Source organism: Lutjanus erythropterus, chromosome 20 (genome assembly GCF_056507025.1).
Source record: "Lutjanus erythropterus isolate fLutEry1 chromosome 20, fLutEry1.hap2, whole genome shotgun sequence".
Lineage (NCBI taxonomy): Eukaryota > Metazoa > Chordata > Actinopteri > Lutjaniformes > Lutjanidae > Lutjanus > Lutjanus erythropterus.
The window spans coordinates 4,028,141-4,044,402 of NC_139336.1; the positions used below are offsets into that span (position 1 = coordinate 4,028,141).

A 16,262-nucleotide genomic window follows, 5' to 3' on the forward strand; every position below is an offset into this window, starting at 1 on the left:
TATATATATATATATATATATTTATCTTTCGATTTAATTACATTTGTAACTGCTGACAGTTAGTACACTGTTCAAATTCAAGCTCAGATTTTCCTTAGCAATGAAAAAAAAACCGTTGTCTAACGTTGTCAGCCGTCATTTTGTGTTTCTTTTTTTTTTTTTTAAGTATCGGTTCAGGCACTGATGCGGTTTTAAAAGTAGTGTTTTAGCACCTGAATTGGAAAAACCCAAACAGATACCCAACCCTAGTTTCAGGAAATCGTTTCAGCACAGAACTCCCACTAAAAACAAACCCAAAGTGTTGAACTATTCATTTAAAGTGAGAGTTGACTCAAAGTCATTTCACTGCAGCCCAAACAGAAGAAAGGAAAAAGAAAAAACCCTGATATGTAAGGAACTAATCAGACTGGAGTTTTCCACATCCTGTATTTGCGTTCCCGAACGTGTGAGTCCTTCAGCTCTCAGCTCGGGAGTCTGCTGCTGTGCTCAGCAGCTCTTTAACAGTTGCTGACGATGTGAAGCAGATTTTACTCTGCCGCTCACTTCGACCACACTGGTTCGTCCTCTCTCTGCTCCAGGTTACTCAATGCCTTTCAGTGTGTGGTAGATGTGTTTGGGTAAAATCACGTATCCCTCCCCGAATGCCGGCGGCGGCTCTCGGACGGTCCTGGCCGTCTCGCACGCCGCCTTCAGCCTCTTCAGCTGTCTCTCCTGCCGCCGACACTTCTGCTGCGTCGTCTTCAGCTTCTTTCTGAGACTCCCCAGCTGCTCCTCCAGCTGCTCGATGCGCTTCTTCTGCCGGGCGGAGTCCTCTGCCGTGTAGTTGTGGTCACAGGAGACCGCCGCCGTGTCACCCCGGTTGTCGGGCAGGCTCCTCCCGGGCTCCTCCTCGGTTTCCCCCTCCTCCTCCACTGCCAGCTCAGAGGTCAGGGGCAGAGAGAGGGGGAAGTGGATATCTGAGGGGAAAGGATCCTCCAGAGACTCCGACTATCACACAAAAAACACACAAGGTCTGATGCTTAACTAATCCTGGATTACATTAAATTAACCTGATTTAATTACCTGGTTAACACTCATCCACAAGTAAAGAATTGGTTTGTTCATTCAGTTGGAGTCATACAAACATCTGTTTTTCATTGCCCTCTGACCATTTCCTCCTGGGATCAAAATTCTTCCATATTTCTCATGACAAATGTTCACACCATTTTCCTTTTCATTATCACAACCCGTTTCTGATACTGTACAGTGTGTATAAGCCCTATACTATAAAACCCTACTGCTTCCATCTGTACAATAATACAGCTACATCAAATCAGAGGAATTCACATTTCTTAATGAAATTCTTTAAGGAAAGGGGCAAACATTTTGTAAAATCTGTTCCATCAATTCTCTTTTAGGGTCTATGTCAAAAAATAAATGAATAAAAGAAAACTGATGAATATTAGTTTATGAGATGTTCATGCTAGAGGGATGAATTATTCTGTATTCTTTCCTGAGAACTAAGTACTCAACATAAAAAAGCTGTTGCAGTGTATTTATTATTTTGTTATTTCCATTATTTAAAAGTCACCAGAATGCAAGGAAACAAAGTCTCTGAAACTATTTTTTTTTGGTATCGAAATCCTATATGAACTCCTATTGTCACCTGATCCTATTGAACTGAGTCTTTTATAACAGCATGCTCTTATTTTGAAATAAAGACAATGGGAGCCTTCTAATGCTGTGATTAAGCTTGAACTTGTTTTATTATGATTCTCTTAAATCCCAGATTGTCCTCCAGCTCTGTTGATGTTATCAAAAACTGTTTTCACAGTAAAGTTTCTGAGCATCAACTAAGATAAACTTTAGGGTTTGGAGTTTATTAAGTTCACAGCTGTTTCCCCAAGCTGGAGAATCAATATACCAATCAGAGCTTAGCAGACAGGCCAAGAAAAGTGACATATGAACATGACCTAGAATTCATTTTATAATTTAAGTTAGCAACAGTTACACTTGGTAGTTAAAGGGTGATTTCAGGATTTTTCACCTGGACCTCATTTTCCCATGTTTTGTGTGAGCAATTTTTGAAGCTGGTCCAGTGTTGAGGCTGTAACGTAATCTTCATCTTCAATGGCACACCGCCAAAGTGTGTTCAATAAAAGCGCTTGTTTTTGTCTTCAGTTTATGCGTTGCAGCCTGTTTTAATTTAGTCATGCATAAATCTCCACTTTGTAAACACTTGCGTAATAACCAGTTTAGACTCATGAAGAGTTCTGAACTAAAAAAGAACAGTGTTGTGTTTATTATCTTCTATCGATCAAATGTGTGTGAACAGCTCTGAGATGTTTCACCTTGATGCTGAGGTTGAAGGTGAAGAGCGACGGCACGGCGTTCTCCTTCAGCACTCGGTTGTTGCACTCCCTCTTGAAGCAGTCTTTGGTGAAGTGCTGTGAGCAGATGTTGCTGTACTTTGTCGGCTTGAAGTTGTTCCTCCTCATCGCCGCCACCCATTTACCGCAAACATCTGGACGCGCCAGAGGAAACCTGGGAAAAAAACAAACAAAAAGAAGAGAATTTTAAAAAATGATCACAATGCAATTACTTTGTCTGCAATTGCGATATGACGTCCGATATTAGAGGGAATGATATTTTTTACATCATTATTCTCATATGCATTGAAAATTCTTTTTAAATGATTTTGTTGCGATTTCTGTGGGCATCTGTGGCAAAAACAGGCATTTTTAAGTCTGTAAAATATGACATACAGACCAGGAAACCTCTGCAGCACAATGCTATTCAATTTACAGTGGTACTGTGTGTGCCTCCTCAATTAAAGCTTTAGTTCCACAACATATTGCATATTCTCTGACAGCAGCATTACATAGCCTATGAAGCAAATTGAGACCTAAAGGCCTTCATAATAAACACATACTTGAATATCAGATAACATGTGGGGCAAGTTCATAAACAATGTTATTTCAGATCTTTATTTCATAGTATATTGATTCAATCTCACTTGATCAACCCAATTCTTCACAACCGATTAGCTGATTATTGACTAATCATATTTTGACGCACAATTTTGCGATTTCAAAATTGCAGTGGGCCCCATTGCGATTTCAATAAAATGTAGATTCAGCTCTAAAATGAAATTTGATCACCTCAGGATTTGTCCCTTATGTAGGATTTATTTAACAATTATCAGCAGGATATGAATCAGTTCCTTGTATAGTTATCAATAATTCATTGAGGAACTTAATGTAAAATTGCAAAATACAGCCTGGTCTTGTGAGGAATCCTTTAATGATAAACCCTGAAGAGGACATGTAGTCCTGCACACAGAACTCCGTTCAAAAAAACTTAACTTTAACAGAGGTTTCATCTATTGAGTGAATGTCAGTGCCTTGCTCTATCTGCTGCTGGGTTCAACAGGGAATTGAACCTCTCACCAGCAGTTTTCACCACTGACCCTCTGGCTGCAGACAGCCAAATGACACTGAGATGGAACTGAATTGTCTGCTCTGTAACCTACGTTGTTAATTGACTTCAGTTTGGATCACCTTGTCTCACTCCCACATGGCCAAACCTACAGGGTCCCCACATGTTTACCCTGTTCTATTTGGGCTAACATTAGCATGACGGCCAACAAGCGCCGACACAAGAAGAACTGTAACCGAACTCCACTCAAAATCAGTGGATTTTAAAATTTCTGTATTTGTGCATAAGGCAACATGTTGAAGAACATAACACCAAGTGTATTTACGAACATGTATTATGTTGTGCTAAATTCGGCATATGAAGATTTGTGAAATAGTTAATTGGTTAAGTTTTAATTACATCTTAAACAGGACTGTGTGTACGGCCACCCTAATCGTGCTGTATGTTAACTTGTTACTTTGGAAGAGCGGGACTGTGCGGTTAGCAGACGAACTTGATTCAACACTTTCAATTTCTCAATGTAAAATGGTGCTTGGTGAGTTGTGTGTTAGCCGATTTTACCAGTAAAATCTACCGACACAAGAAACATCTTGTGTCTAACTCTACCGCTCATGTAGTGTTAATAACGAGCAATGAAACTTTAATGAGGCACATTAGTAAACGCAGGCTGGTGAACTCTGTCCTGATACTCTTCACAGTGCTTATCCATCATGTCTGGACAGCTAATGCTAACTAGGTGACAAATACACAGTTGAAATTAACTTACTTGTGGAATGAAATGTCTTTGTCTTTGTGGTAGCGGTTCTTACAGCCGTACGCTGAGCACGTCTGAACCATGGCTGCTGGCCGGACGACACTCACTGCGACCCGGACTGATACTCAACGAAGCTCCGCTGGTGCCTCTCTTCACCCTCCACGCAGGCTTCACTGCCACTAACAATGATGGCGGCGCAACTTGGGTAACGTGACCTACGCTTTCGGATGTGATTGGCTGAGCTCGCGTCTTATGCTTTCCTGAAATATCTCGTGTCCACCAGAGGAAGACTGCCAAAAAAGTAAAGAGTTTTCATTCACATATAGATTTTTGTTTTCTTTATTTTGTTTTGCTTTTCTTTTTTTTAAATCTATCCTATTCATTTAAAATATCCTCATAAGGATATATTAGATAACTTTACGTCAACAATAACAACAAAAAATAATAGTATTGCACCTAATAAGTGTTGTACTTTGTGTTGTAAATTATATTTTATGTTGTTTATCACAAAGACAAATTACATTATCCACAGAAATTGTAAGTGGGCAACATTATGATGGTATTTTTTTTCTAGAATGAAAATCTATCAAACTTTCTGATCATTAAGCTAATTAAATTTTCCTGTATTTAATGCAACAAAATCATTAAATGTTTCCAACGTGTTTTATATGAGAATACTATGACTTGTGTGTCTGATGGAGTTGACAACATTCAAGTCCTCAGCCACAAAAAATTCTATTTAATAAAAGATTTAATCACAAACAGGTTGGCTCATTACAAGGTTTAATAGTCAAGAGTTTGGTGTTTTAAAATATTTTAATTGAAGAGTAAGTTGGTCCAAATTCTCTAGAATGGGTGATATAAACAAAAAGAATCTGTACATGGAAAAGTTAAACCATGGAGCATTACTTCAGAACTTATTTTTGAAAAAGTAGGTGGCATTAAATTTCTCCTGCATTGAAATTTTTGATATAAGATTCCTGTTAAGTCTCATTTCCATAAACAAGTGCTACTATTCTGGTTAATTATTTATGAACATAATTTTTTTTCCACATAAATTATTAATTTGGAATAACAAAGGCAGATTTAGATTTAAAAATAAAATATTGTTTATTGAAAGCTGGTCAAATACCAAATTTTTGGCTTGTTGAAATATCCTGAGCACAGAAAACAATGAGAAAAAGTAGGGAAACACAAGCAGAGGGCAGAATCTATGCAGATATACATCATCACACATGTGATTGAAAGGGAGTCTGTACCAGTGTTTCCCAATCCTGGTCCTTGAGGCTAACTGTTCTGCATGTTTTAGATGTTTCTCTGCTCCAACACACCTGATTCAGATGATCAGCTGATCATCAAGCCTCTACAGAAGCCTGATAACAACCTGATCATTTGAATCAGGTGTGTTGGAGCAGGGACAATGGGCCTTTGGGAAACACTGGTCTATAAATTGTTAATAGGAAAAAATTATAGATGAGTGGTAACAATTACTAATAAAAACACACTTTTACTAATATGTATGTAACAAATATGAAACAATATGTAATTCCAGTTACTACATGCTGTGAGCAAATGGCATGTTTACATACACTGACCAGCCAAGTTCACCTTGCCAGTATCAGGTTGATCCCCCTTTCCCCTTCAGAACTGCCTTAATTCTTCGTGGCATAGATTCAACAAGGTGCTGGAAACATTCCTCAGTGATTTTGGTCCATACAGATGTGACAGCATCACACAGTTGCTGCAGATTTGTTGGCTGCACATCCATGATGTGAATCTCCTGTTCCACCACATCCTGAAGGTGCTCTGTTGGACTGAGATCTGGTGACTGTAGAGGCCACTGGAGTACAGTGAACTCACTGTCATGTTCAACAAACCAGTCTGAGATGATTTGAGCTTTGTGACATGTTGTGTTTTCCTGCTGGAAGTAGCCATCAGAAGATGGGTACACTGCGGTCATAAAGGGATGGACATGGTCAGCAACAATACTCAGGTAGACTGTGGTGTTTAAATGATGATCAGTCGGTATTAAGGGATCCAAAATATCCCCCACATCATTACACCACCACCAGCAGCCTGAACTGTTGATACAAGGCAGGATGGATCCATGCTTTCATGTTGTTTACACCAGATTCTGACCCGACCATCTGAATGTTGGGGCAGAAATTGACTCTCTTCAGACCAGGCAACATTTTCCAATCTTCCATTGTCCTATTTTGGTGAACCTGTGTGAATCGTAGCCTCAGTTTCCTGTTCTTAGCTGACAGGAGTGACACCCGGTGTGGTCTTCTGCTGCTGTAGTCCATCTGCTTCAAGGTTCAACATGTTGTGTGTTCAGAGATGATCTTCTGCATACTTTGGTTGTAACGACTGGTTATTTGAGTTACAGTTGCCTTTCTATCATCTCAAACCAGTCTGACCATTCTCCTCTGACCTCTGGCATCAACAAGGCATTTTCACTCAGAGAACTGACGCTCACTGGATATTTTCTCTTTTTTTGGACCATCCTCTGTAAACCCTAGAGATAATTGTGCGTGAAAATCCCAGTAGATCAGCAGTTTGTGAAATACTCAGACCAGCCTGTCTGACACCAACAACCACGCCACGTTCAAAGTCACTTAAATCACCTTTCTTCCCCATTCAGGATTTCAATGAGCTGTTCAGAAATGCACCACAAACATGCCAAGACTTCATACATGGTAAAATTTGCACCATTTAAAAAAAGTGCAAATATTGGTGCTAATATTTTCTGCAACTGTATGAAATTCCTATATGAGGGCTCTTGAGGCTTCAGCACTGTTTGTCATGCAGTTTCCACATATAAAAACACATGAGCAATATTTTGCAGCTGGGGCAGGCTGAGTCATGGGAAATGTAGTTCTATGCTATCAAAGTTAAGATATTATTCAGAACACAAACGCTGTTGGTCAAAAAAACTTTATTAATAAAAGGTGTTTTCAACAGGGCAGATCTGTCTGACCAGAAATACACCAGAAAACAAGTAAATACACAGCACTGATATGTAACTGTGACCTCTGTGTGTGTATCATCGCTATTTTATATAACATACTGAGTCCAGTAGTTGAACCAAAAAAGCAGAAAAGGCCACAAGGCTCTTCAACACTAATCAGTTCAGTCAGTTTGAGCAGCTGCAGACTGAAAACTGGACAGAAAAAAAGCAGCTCACAGCTCAGTTTCTCAGCAGCTGACAGCTTATTTGTGGTTGTCAAAGCTCAGAAATCTGCAAACCAGGCTCAAATCATGATTCATGTGACTGCACTTAAACACGCCATTACAGAAGAAGAAAAAAAAAAGGAAGGAAGGACAGATTGAAGGGAGGTAGGAAAGCAGGGAAGGAAACAAGAAATGAAGGCAATATTTAAAAAGAGCAAACTTCTGATTAGGAACATTATTTGTTCAGTTTATACATCAGCACATGAATGCAGCACTGTGACAGACTTTAGAGAGGAAGAAATAAATAGAAAAGTACAAAGAAATTTTTTGGGTGGGCTACCCAAATAAATTCTATATACAGTACAGGAAACATTGTATGTCTTCTCCTGTTACATTTATATGTTCACATTTACAAAAATGACAGACCAAATTAAATGAAATGCTTTCAGCATTTAAGAGAAATGTCCAGAATCTCTGATGACATTGAAACATTAAAAATGACTCTTAGTGTTTTTTTTATAGTCTGAATCTTATTTTTAATAGTTCTTTCCATCTTTTCTGTTGGCTATGAGAACATTTAACTGGAACATTTTCAGTTCAATGACTTCAATAACAGAATTTTGGGTTGTGTGAGGCACTCATTCTTATGACCTGGGACAAAACCATATTTTGAGAAGGTCTTGATTTTTACTCTTCAGTTACGCTGGGAAATATATTTTGAAAGATCAAACCCTTGGCTGTTAAATGTTGTAACAGGCCAATCTCCTAGTGATTACATTTATTAAAAAGTAAAAAAATAAAGTTAGTATTCCTGCCTTTTTAAACAAGGGCATGAGACAAGGGTCCTCAGGGTATAACAAACTCTTTTTATGCTTGATTAAATCAGGTTTTTGTACAATTCTGACAGAATTGTCTGAATTCTCATCTGGGACAAGAGTGATTTCTGGCACAGAGCAAGTTTAGAAATTTAAAAAATTAAAGCAAACCACAACATTTTATGAATCCTTAAAGAATACATTTTCTCAAGAAATTGGAGGGTGTTGGTTGATGTTTTTTGTTTTAAGTTTTTCTTTTGGTAGGATATGATTTGCCCCAATTCTCAAGAATGGGTTAGAAGCACCGGCAAACTCTTAGATTATTTTTCAGCCATTTTTATATTTTTTTCAATAAACGCAACATCTTTGGTCATTTCTGGAGCTGTATATTGAATCTTACAGTCACCAAATGGTTATCAAGTTAGCGTGAACTTTTGGTCTCCTGGTTTATGATCTCTCAATGAAGCTTGTGTCTTCTTGTGTCAGTCCTAAACTCACAGAGATTCAGTTTAAAATGATATAAAACAAGGAAAAGCAGCAAATCCTCACATTGCAGAGGAAGACAGCTGAGTCAAATGTACTTATAACTTGCAGAAGAGATGGACAGAACTACCAACAAAAAATACAGACATTTCTGCAAACACTGCTTTAAAACTACAGTGTGACAAATAAAAAGCTACTGTACAATAAAAAGTGTTTCAGTTCAGGATGAAATCATTTAGTCTACATCCTCTGCAGACATCTGTTAGGAGCCTGTCAGACAGTGATCACAAAAAATAAAATATGTCTGCTTTGCAGGAACAGTATCCAATATAATCTCTTGTTATAACTAAAAAATAATTGACATAGAAGAAAAATGCACACAAAAAGAATCTGAGTGCTGTCAGCTGGGTATGTTGAATGTCTCTAAATACTGCAGTACCCAGAAGCCTCAGAGGCCATTGTCCATCCATACTTGAGAAATCAGAATTCATCAGATTCAGAATGCTTTCACACTACAATCAGGAACAAAACAACATGAAGCTCTCTTAGTGGATGTTTCTTATAGCAATGCTCTCTGGGACTTGTAGTTAACTTCTCTGCTAGAGGCGTGACTAGACAGTCTGATATCTTTGACATTTAAAGGAACACTTCCTCATCTCGGTGTCTCGATGCTTGTTCTGTAGTTTCAGCTTCAGTTTCTGCTCTTCTTCCTCCAGCAGAAACACAAGACACACTGAACATAAAGCCTCTGGAGGAGTGTCTCTGCTCACAGTAACACTGAAGCTGCAGCGGCCTGGACATTAAAAAGTGGCCACTCTTATCTACGCGTCATCTGCCAAGTCTGAGTATGCTGCTGCTGATCTAATAAACAGTATGTCGCTCATTTGAGCGTCAAAGTTCATTCTTGTCATTGGGAAGTGTGACAAAATGATTATGGTCAACTCAAATTCCACTTCTCTGTGGAGTTTTTAACCATGACCACAACCTTTTTTGATCAATTTGCTGAAGACTGAGATACGGTTGAAAGCCCTGGAAAAAAACAGTGAGTGGACCTTGAATTAAAATCATACTGTCACAAGGCATGTCACTGATGTCCACTGAGAGAGACCGCCTCTTAATGGTATTTGAAAACCAATAATGTTAGAATAAAATAAAGACTGTGGATATTTGGCACACTGTGCTCGCCGCAAGCTAGAGCTGGCACTGGTACTTAAATAACCCAGTACCAACTGGTATCAAAACTTCAATCATTTTGGTATCCAGATCTAGACAAAAAAAATGTTCTGCTTGCAGCCAATCAGCGCAAGCGTTCTTCATAAAGAAGAGCCTTCAATAAAAGGCATCAAATGAAGGACTCCATTGGTATCAGTATCACTTTAAGGATACTGGTGTTGATACTGGTATTGTATTTTTAGCTAGCCTTACAGCTAGCTAGTCACTCAGTGACATACTGCATGTTTGACACTGCTGCTAATTATTGTAATGTTTCATCCACCGACTCAAAAGCACTAGAAAATTTCACAAATAGAGGTATTCAAACTTCTTCCAGTGAGATAAACTCATTATGCTAGCTCTACAGGGATAGCATGTAAGCTATAGCTAGCCCCAACAGCTTATACCAGGTTCACATCAATTTTTAATTTGCAGTTATGACTTGGGAACTTGCACCTTTTTGAAAACTTTGATCTATCTAGGGCTGCAACTAATGATTATTTTCATTGTTGATTATTTTCTTAATTAATCTATTAGTTGTTTGCTCCATAATGGATGTCGTCAAATGTCAACCAAAAGAGGTTAAGTTTACCATCATGGAGGAGTAAAGGAACCAGAAAATAATCACATTTCAGAAGCTGAAATCAGAGAATTTTGACTTTTCTTCTTGAGGAATCAAAATAGTTGGTGATGAATTTGATAATCGATTCATAATCAATTAATCACTGTAGCTCTAGATGTATCAGCTGTCACTCATCTAACTAAAAGGAAGAAGTCAATATGAAAAAAGGTTTGTTATTAATAAACTCTGGATAAACAGGTGCTCTTTACAGCAGCGGCTGCAGAACTTAAGGGCTCTGTGGACTGAGTCGAGCAGGTCTACATCCACAGCAGGCCTTTACAGGCATATACTCGCCCTGTCAGGTCCGCAAGAATTCCATTCATGGTATTTGTAGTACAGTAGAAAAACAAGTATCGTCACGTTTTCAGAATTTTGGCATCGGTTTGATACCAAATAGGGCTGGGTATCAGTACTCAATATCTTTAAGGTATCAACTGAAACAACCCAGTACCAGTATCAAAACTTCAATGGTCAAACAATGATTTGCTGGTCATGCAGCCTAAACGGGCATGACCCCCAACAATGATGCTAGCAGAAATACTCGGCTCCCGAACAGGCACTGCACTAGAAATACCTGATTATTGAATAAACAGAAGCACCTTTTGTCTGCTGAAAAACATTGTTTGGGTGAATCTGAATTGGATATGATGTTATATTGTCAGTGCACGGTCATTTTAACCCTCACTTGACTAACACTGCAATCATACAACCATGATTACCATGCTGAGCTGTCTGATGATGTGAACGCTTGCAACTTGTTAACATGGATATCTTTCCCTACCATCCATCCTCATATGATGTGAGTATTGCTTTAACAACCACAAAGGTAGATGCTTCCATCAGTGACACCCTCCTTCAAGGACCAGTTATCTAATATTGTAACATTATAAGCTACCAGTTTTCCGCAATACCTTCTGGTAAAAAGTTGTAACTGCCAGTGGAACATGAGTGACATGACATCTATCTTGGATCAACAACTGGGATTAGTGAATTTGGGATAGATAAATAAAACTACTTGACTTGACTTATGTCAGTACATCAGCAAGGGTTGATCAGTAAGAATGATCATGTGACACTGAACAAAGAATGAAGTGTCCATGAGCCACTTTCTGTGCATCATTTTGAGGCTGTGTCCCATTTCAGGATCCATTTCCTTCACAAAATACAAGTTGTAACAGGTCAGCACGGCTGTTCAAATGATCTGTATGTCTTTTTGGTGCATGTCACCGATGTCTGTTTCCAGAGCAACAGATATGGCCACAGAAACCTTGAAACTCCACCTCTTCTTTTGTATCACTTTAAATGCTGCGGGAGAAAAAGAAGCTGTACAAACTAACAGTTGTTCAGACGGTTGAAGTTTTTAGTTCATCACATTCAAATTCCTTCTCTTTCCTCCATCATGATGCGGACCTACTTCTTCCCCTCCTCCTCCTCCGTCTCCTCTTCCTTGTCTTTCTCCTCCTCTCTGCCTCCATCGTCGCCTTCGGAAGCCTCTTTCTTACTGCCGTTTTCTCCTCTGCCTCCGTCTTCATCGACACCGGCCTCATCCTCAGCTTCTTTAGACTCCTCCTCGTCACTCCCACTCTGAAAACACATTCCAGACTTTGATTTGATTGTCAGCTGCTTGAAGTTTAAAGTGAGGATTAAAGAAGTTAGAAAAAAATGGTAACAACTTCTATGATGTCCATGCCCATAATGCGTTATAAACATACTTATAATGCGTTATACTTTTCTTATATTCATAATGCTTTATAACAATAAACAACACATTAAAGAACATTTTTTAAGATCAAGTATCACAATTCTTCATTACTGCTGCTCACTTACTGAAAATCTTTTGGGCAGGGATGAGTGTATTGTGATTCTCAATAGACGTACTACATCACAACCATTTTATAATGTATTATAATCACTGTTCTAATGCATTATAAAATTATTATAATGTATTACAAGTATGTTTTTTGTGAAGCCTTACATTTGTAAAATTTACATGACCATCAATCATTTGTTCATCATCAAAACAAGGGCTACAACAATAAATCAATTATTAATGAATTACTGAATCAATCACTAACTATTCTGACAATCGATTAACTGGTTTGAGTAATTTTTTAAAGAAGAAATCTCTGATTCCAGCTTCTTAAATGTGAATACATTTGGTTTCGTTGCTCCTCTATAACAGTAAACTGAATATCTTTAGGTTGTGGGCATTTTATAAGCAAACAACTATTAATCCATTAATTATTATGACTATAAATGAATGACAATCATTGGCTGCAGCCCTAATCAAAATGTTGTGTGAAACTGGAGTATTCCATTTCTGTTATGAACCATAAAACAGATAAATTTATTTTATACCGGTTTGTTTGTTTTTCTTACACAGATTTTATTTTTTACACTCTAATGAAAGCAAACAATGAGCTCTTATAGTGACTTATAATCAGTTTGTAATGTATTTTATCTGTCTATTACCTCAGGAATTTTATTAATTTACTTAAAGCAACGACCACTTGGAGTAAATTTAGTTTTTAATTTTTAAATTAGGGGTTTACAATAAATATCGGGGATGATAAATTATCAGTTGATATTGGCCTGCCTAGCTATATTGGTCTATTTTGGTGTACATCAGCCAAGAAATACTGGTTATAATAATATCAGATTTGACAGATCATGTCAAAGCATTTAATTTGAATTCTTAGCCAAAGTGCTCTATGAAAGTCAGAATATATTTGTGAAGTTTCTTCATGAACTGCAATATAAAAACTAATGAACATTTGAAGAGTCAGAACTGTTCTTTGTTTTCGTTGTCATAGTGATGTCAGATTTGGCTTGGTCAGACTTGTGGAATATTAAATCATTCATCTTGGCTCACTACATCTGAGCCTTTCTTACCATCAGGTGTGCATAAACAACAGGTTATAACAACTACTTTTTAAAAACACAATAATGAGACATTATCAATTATCAGTTTCAGCCATGACAAGCAGGTAATTACTGGCTATTGGTATTGGCTGAAAAAAAGGGCCAATAAAGGGGAGTAAATAAAAATCTGTTATAGCTATATCAGCCAATATTTGCTATTTACAGATGTATAGAATAAAATATATATAACAGTAAACTTTACTGTCCAAAATTACCTGAAACAGTAAACTTTCACTGGTGGTTTGAATAACTATACATAAAAAACAGACACATATACAGAACACAATATATCAGTTCAAGGATCTAATATGCATAAAATTCTGGCTATGCAAATACAAAGCCAAACTTAGGCTAAAAATAAAAACAATTTGCTGAATATGTTGCAAAAAGTGTTCATATCAGCCAACATATACGCCAATACTGATGCAGACCAATATCGCTGTGGTAGGCCAATATCACTGATATTGATACACTGATATATCTGTCAGGCTCTCATTTTAAGTATGTTAATATTATAATGCATCATAGACATGGGTGTCATACAAACTTTCAAAAAGACCTAAGCTCTGGGAATTTAGGTTAATATTATCACATTTCTCTGTTATTTCATCTTTACTTTAAATTAGTAGTATCAATATTCAACTTACTTAATAACTTTAGTTAGCCCAACCTTTAATTCAAACAGTACAGTGGATTAACAGCTAACTCATGATGGACAAGGTGACTTAGTGAAGGGGCTGTGTGTGTGTGTGTGTGTGTGTGTGTGTGTGTGTGTGTGTGTGTGTGTGTGAGTGATGGGGTCAGCAGGTGTAGTGTACCTGCTTCAGGCGGCCCCTCCTCCGGCTGGGGACCCGGGCCTTCATCCTCCGGGACAGCGCCAGGAGCTTGTTGTGTCTCTGCCTCCTCTTCGCCTTCTCCGCCTCCTCTCTCCGCTTCTCCTCTGCGTGGTCGGAGTCCGACTCGTCCTGCCGCTGCAGCCTGCTCCGCTTCCTGGGCTGCACCATCCTCTTCGGCTGGCTCCTGTCCTCATCATCATCATCATCGTCCTCCTCTTCCTCGCCGCTGGAGGACGAGGAGCTGTCGTCGCCTCCTAGGAACGAGCGCTTCCTGCGAGTGACCGAGCGGCTGTCGTCGCTGGAAGTCGCCCCGGAGTCGCTCCGGTCCCGGTCTTCCTGTTCGCTGTCGTCCTCCGGAGAGCTGTGGAAGTCGGACTGGGATCCGGACGACGAAGAGGAGGAGAAGGAGCCTTCGTCACTGTCGTCCAGGATGGAGGCGGGGAGGCCAATTTGCCGCTTCTTCGACGCGTCCACCTTGGTTTTCCGCATCGACGCGAACATTTTCCGCTTGTACAAGCTCTCCATGTCTGCACGCGGTACCGGGGCCCAGTGACATCAAACAGAAAACGGACCAGAGAAACGGTACTGAGTGTAAACAAGCTAACGGTGCAGCTAGTTAGCTCCTCTCGTCTGCGCGTCACAACAACGACTGCATGTTATATCTCTGCTAAAAAACACAATATGGCGCCTGAATTCACCACCGTGCACATGTATTTTGGACTCTGCTCATGGAAACGTTCTGTCTGCATGTGTTAAAGCAGGCTTTACGGGCTATTAAAAGGATACTTTCGCTGGTGGTCTTTTTCAGTGCAACTAGCTGTGTTGTTGTTGCTGCTCCAGCTTCTTCTTCGCTGGACTGATTTGTAGCATATAGTATTGAAGACGCCCCCTGTGGCGGAGAGCAGCCACTGCTGCTGCTCACTTGATAAAACTCAGAGCCAACATTATTAATAGACCTTTGTCACAGCAGCCATTTTGACATGAAATAGTAGTGTAAACAGGTGTTACCAGTGATACTAATTAATGTTCAGTTTCATTCAGGTCAAACAGAACCAGGATGTTGCTATTATGTATGTTAACCTGTGCTTACCCCACTATTTCATATCAATATGTCTGCAGTGAAAACAGTCCAAACACTGACAATTTCTAAATGTGGAAAGTGGACTAAAACTAAACTAAACTGAAATTAAACAATTATGTTAAAACAGCTGTATATGATTATGAAAACCATTAAAACAGAATAGCTGCTGAAGACATAATGACACCACAATATATAAAATACTAAACTGCCCTCTAGTCCAGAGGTCTACAACCTTTATGATCAAAAGAGCTAGGGGGGAAAAAATCTGTCTGGAGTCGCAGCTATTAAATGCTCACTTTTCCCTGAAGACTTTTTTTTTGGCAGCCATAGCTTATGGAGACTTTAGAAGACGAGCCACCATCACAGTTTAGAGGAAAAGACACTGAGCCATAGACACAGTCTTACATATTTTAGTTGATGAAATATTAACACTTTTTTTTTAAAAAATTTGGTGTACAACAGATTTGAGTTTTGTGCCCAACTCAAACTTTTACAAACTTTCTTCTGACCTTTAGTTGAAATAATTTATTTTTCTTCCATAGATAAATTTATAGTAAAAGTTAAAGTTAAGGAAACTAAAAAAGTTTTTCAAAATTTGGTCACAGTTAACTGTGAACTTGATTTGTTACTGTTTTATTGCCTTAAAATTAAATGGTTTATGCTATAATTAAAATTAAATACAACATTCTGGGGTTTCTAAAATTCAAATATTTATATTTATCTAAAGAAGAAAAGTAAATTATCTCAACAAAAGATCAGTAGTTGGTAAAACTTTTTCAAAACTTTAACTCAGGCTCAAAGCTGAAGTACTATGTATGTTGGCTTGAAATTTTGAGCTGTCTCAACTTTTTCATAGACCTACAACAATGAAACATGAAAATATGTTAAAAATATAATGTTATTCATTTCCATATAATTTTTTGACAAAGTCACAGAGAGCCACTGG

General features: G+C 38.5%; 2 protein-coding genes across 2 annotated transcripts; both read right to left on the bottom strand.

Annotated features, from left to right (window-relative positions):
* Nucleotides 1–394: 394 nt before the first annotated feature.
* Nucleotides 395–10,234, bottom strand: thap1 (THAP domain containing, apoptosis associated protein 1). The gene is made up of 3 exons (XM_084745776.1): nucleotides 4,184–10,234; nucleotides 2,331–2,523; nucleotides 395–987 (listed from the first exon to the last, which is right to left on the bottom strand). The coding sequence occupies exons 1-3, from the start codon at nucleotides 4,252–4,254 to the stop codon at nucleotides 580–582; spliced, it is 672 nt and encodes a 223-aa protein (XP_084601902.1). The 5' UTR covers nucleotides 4,255–10,234; the 3' UTR covers nucleotides 395–579.
* Nucleotides 10,235–11,349: 1,115 nt separating this feature from the next.
* LOC146308052 (uncharacterized) lies at nucleotides 11,350–15,309 on the bottom strand. The gene is made up of 2 exons (XM_084745777.1): nucleotides 14,218–15,309; nucleotides 11,350–12,061 (listed from the first exon to the last, which is right to left on the bottom strand). The coding sequence occupies exons 1-2, from the start codon at nucleotides 14,758–14,760 to the stop codon at nucleotides 11,888–11,890; spliced, it is 717 nt and encodes a 238-aa protein (XP_084601903.1). The 5' UTR covers nucleotides 14,761–15,309; the 3' UTR covers nucleotides 11,350–11,887.
* Nucleotides 15,310–16,262: the final 953 nt, after the last annotated feature.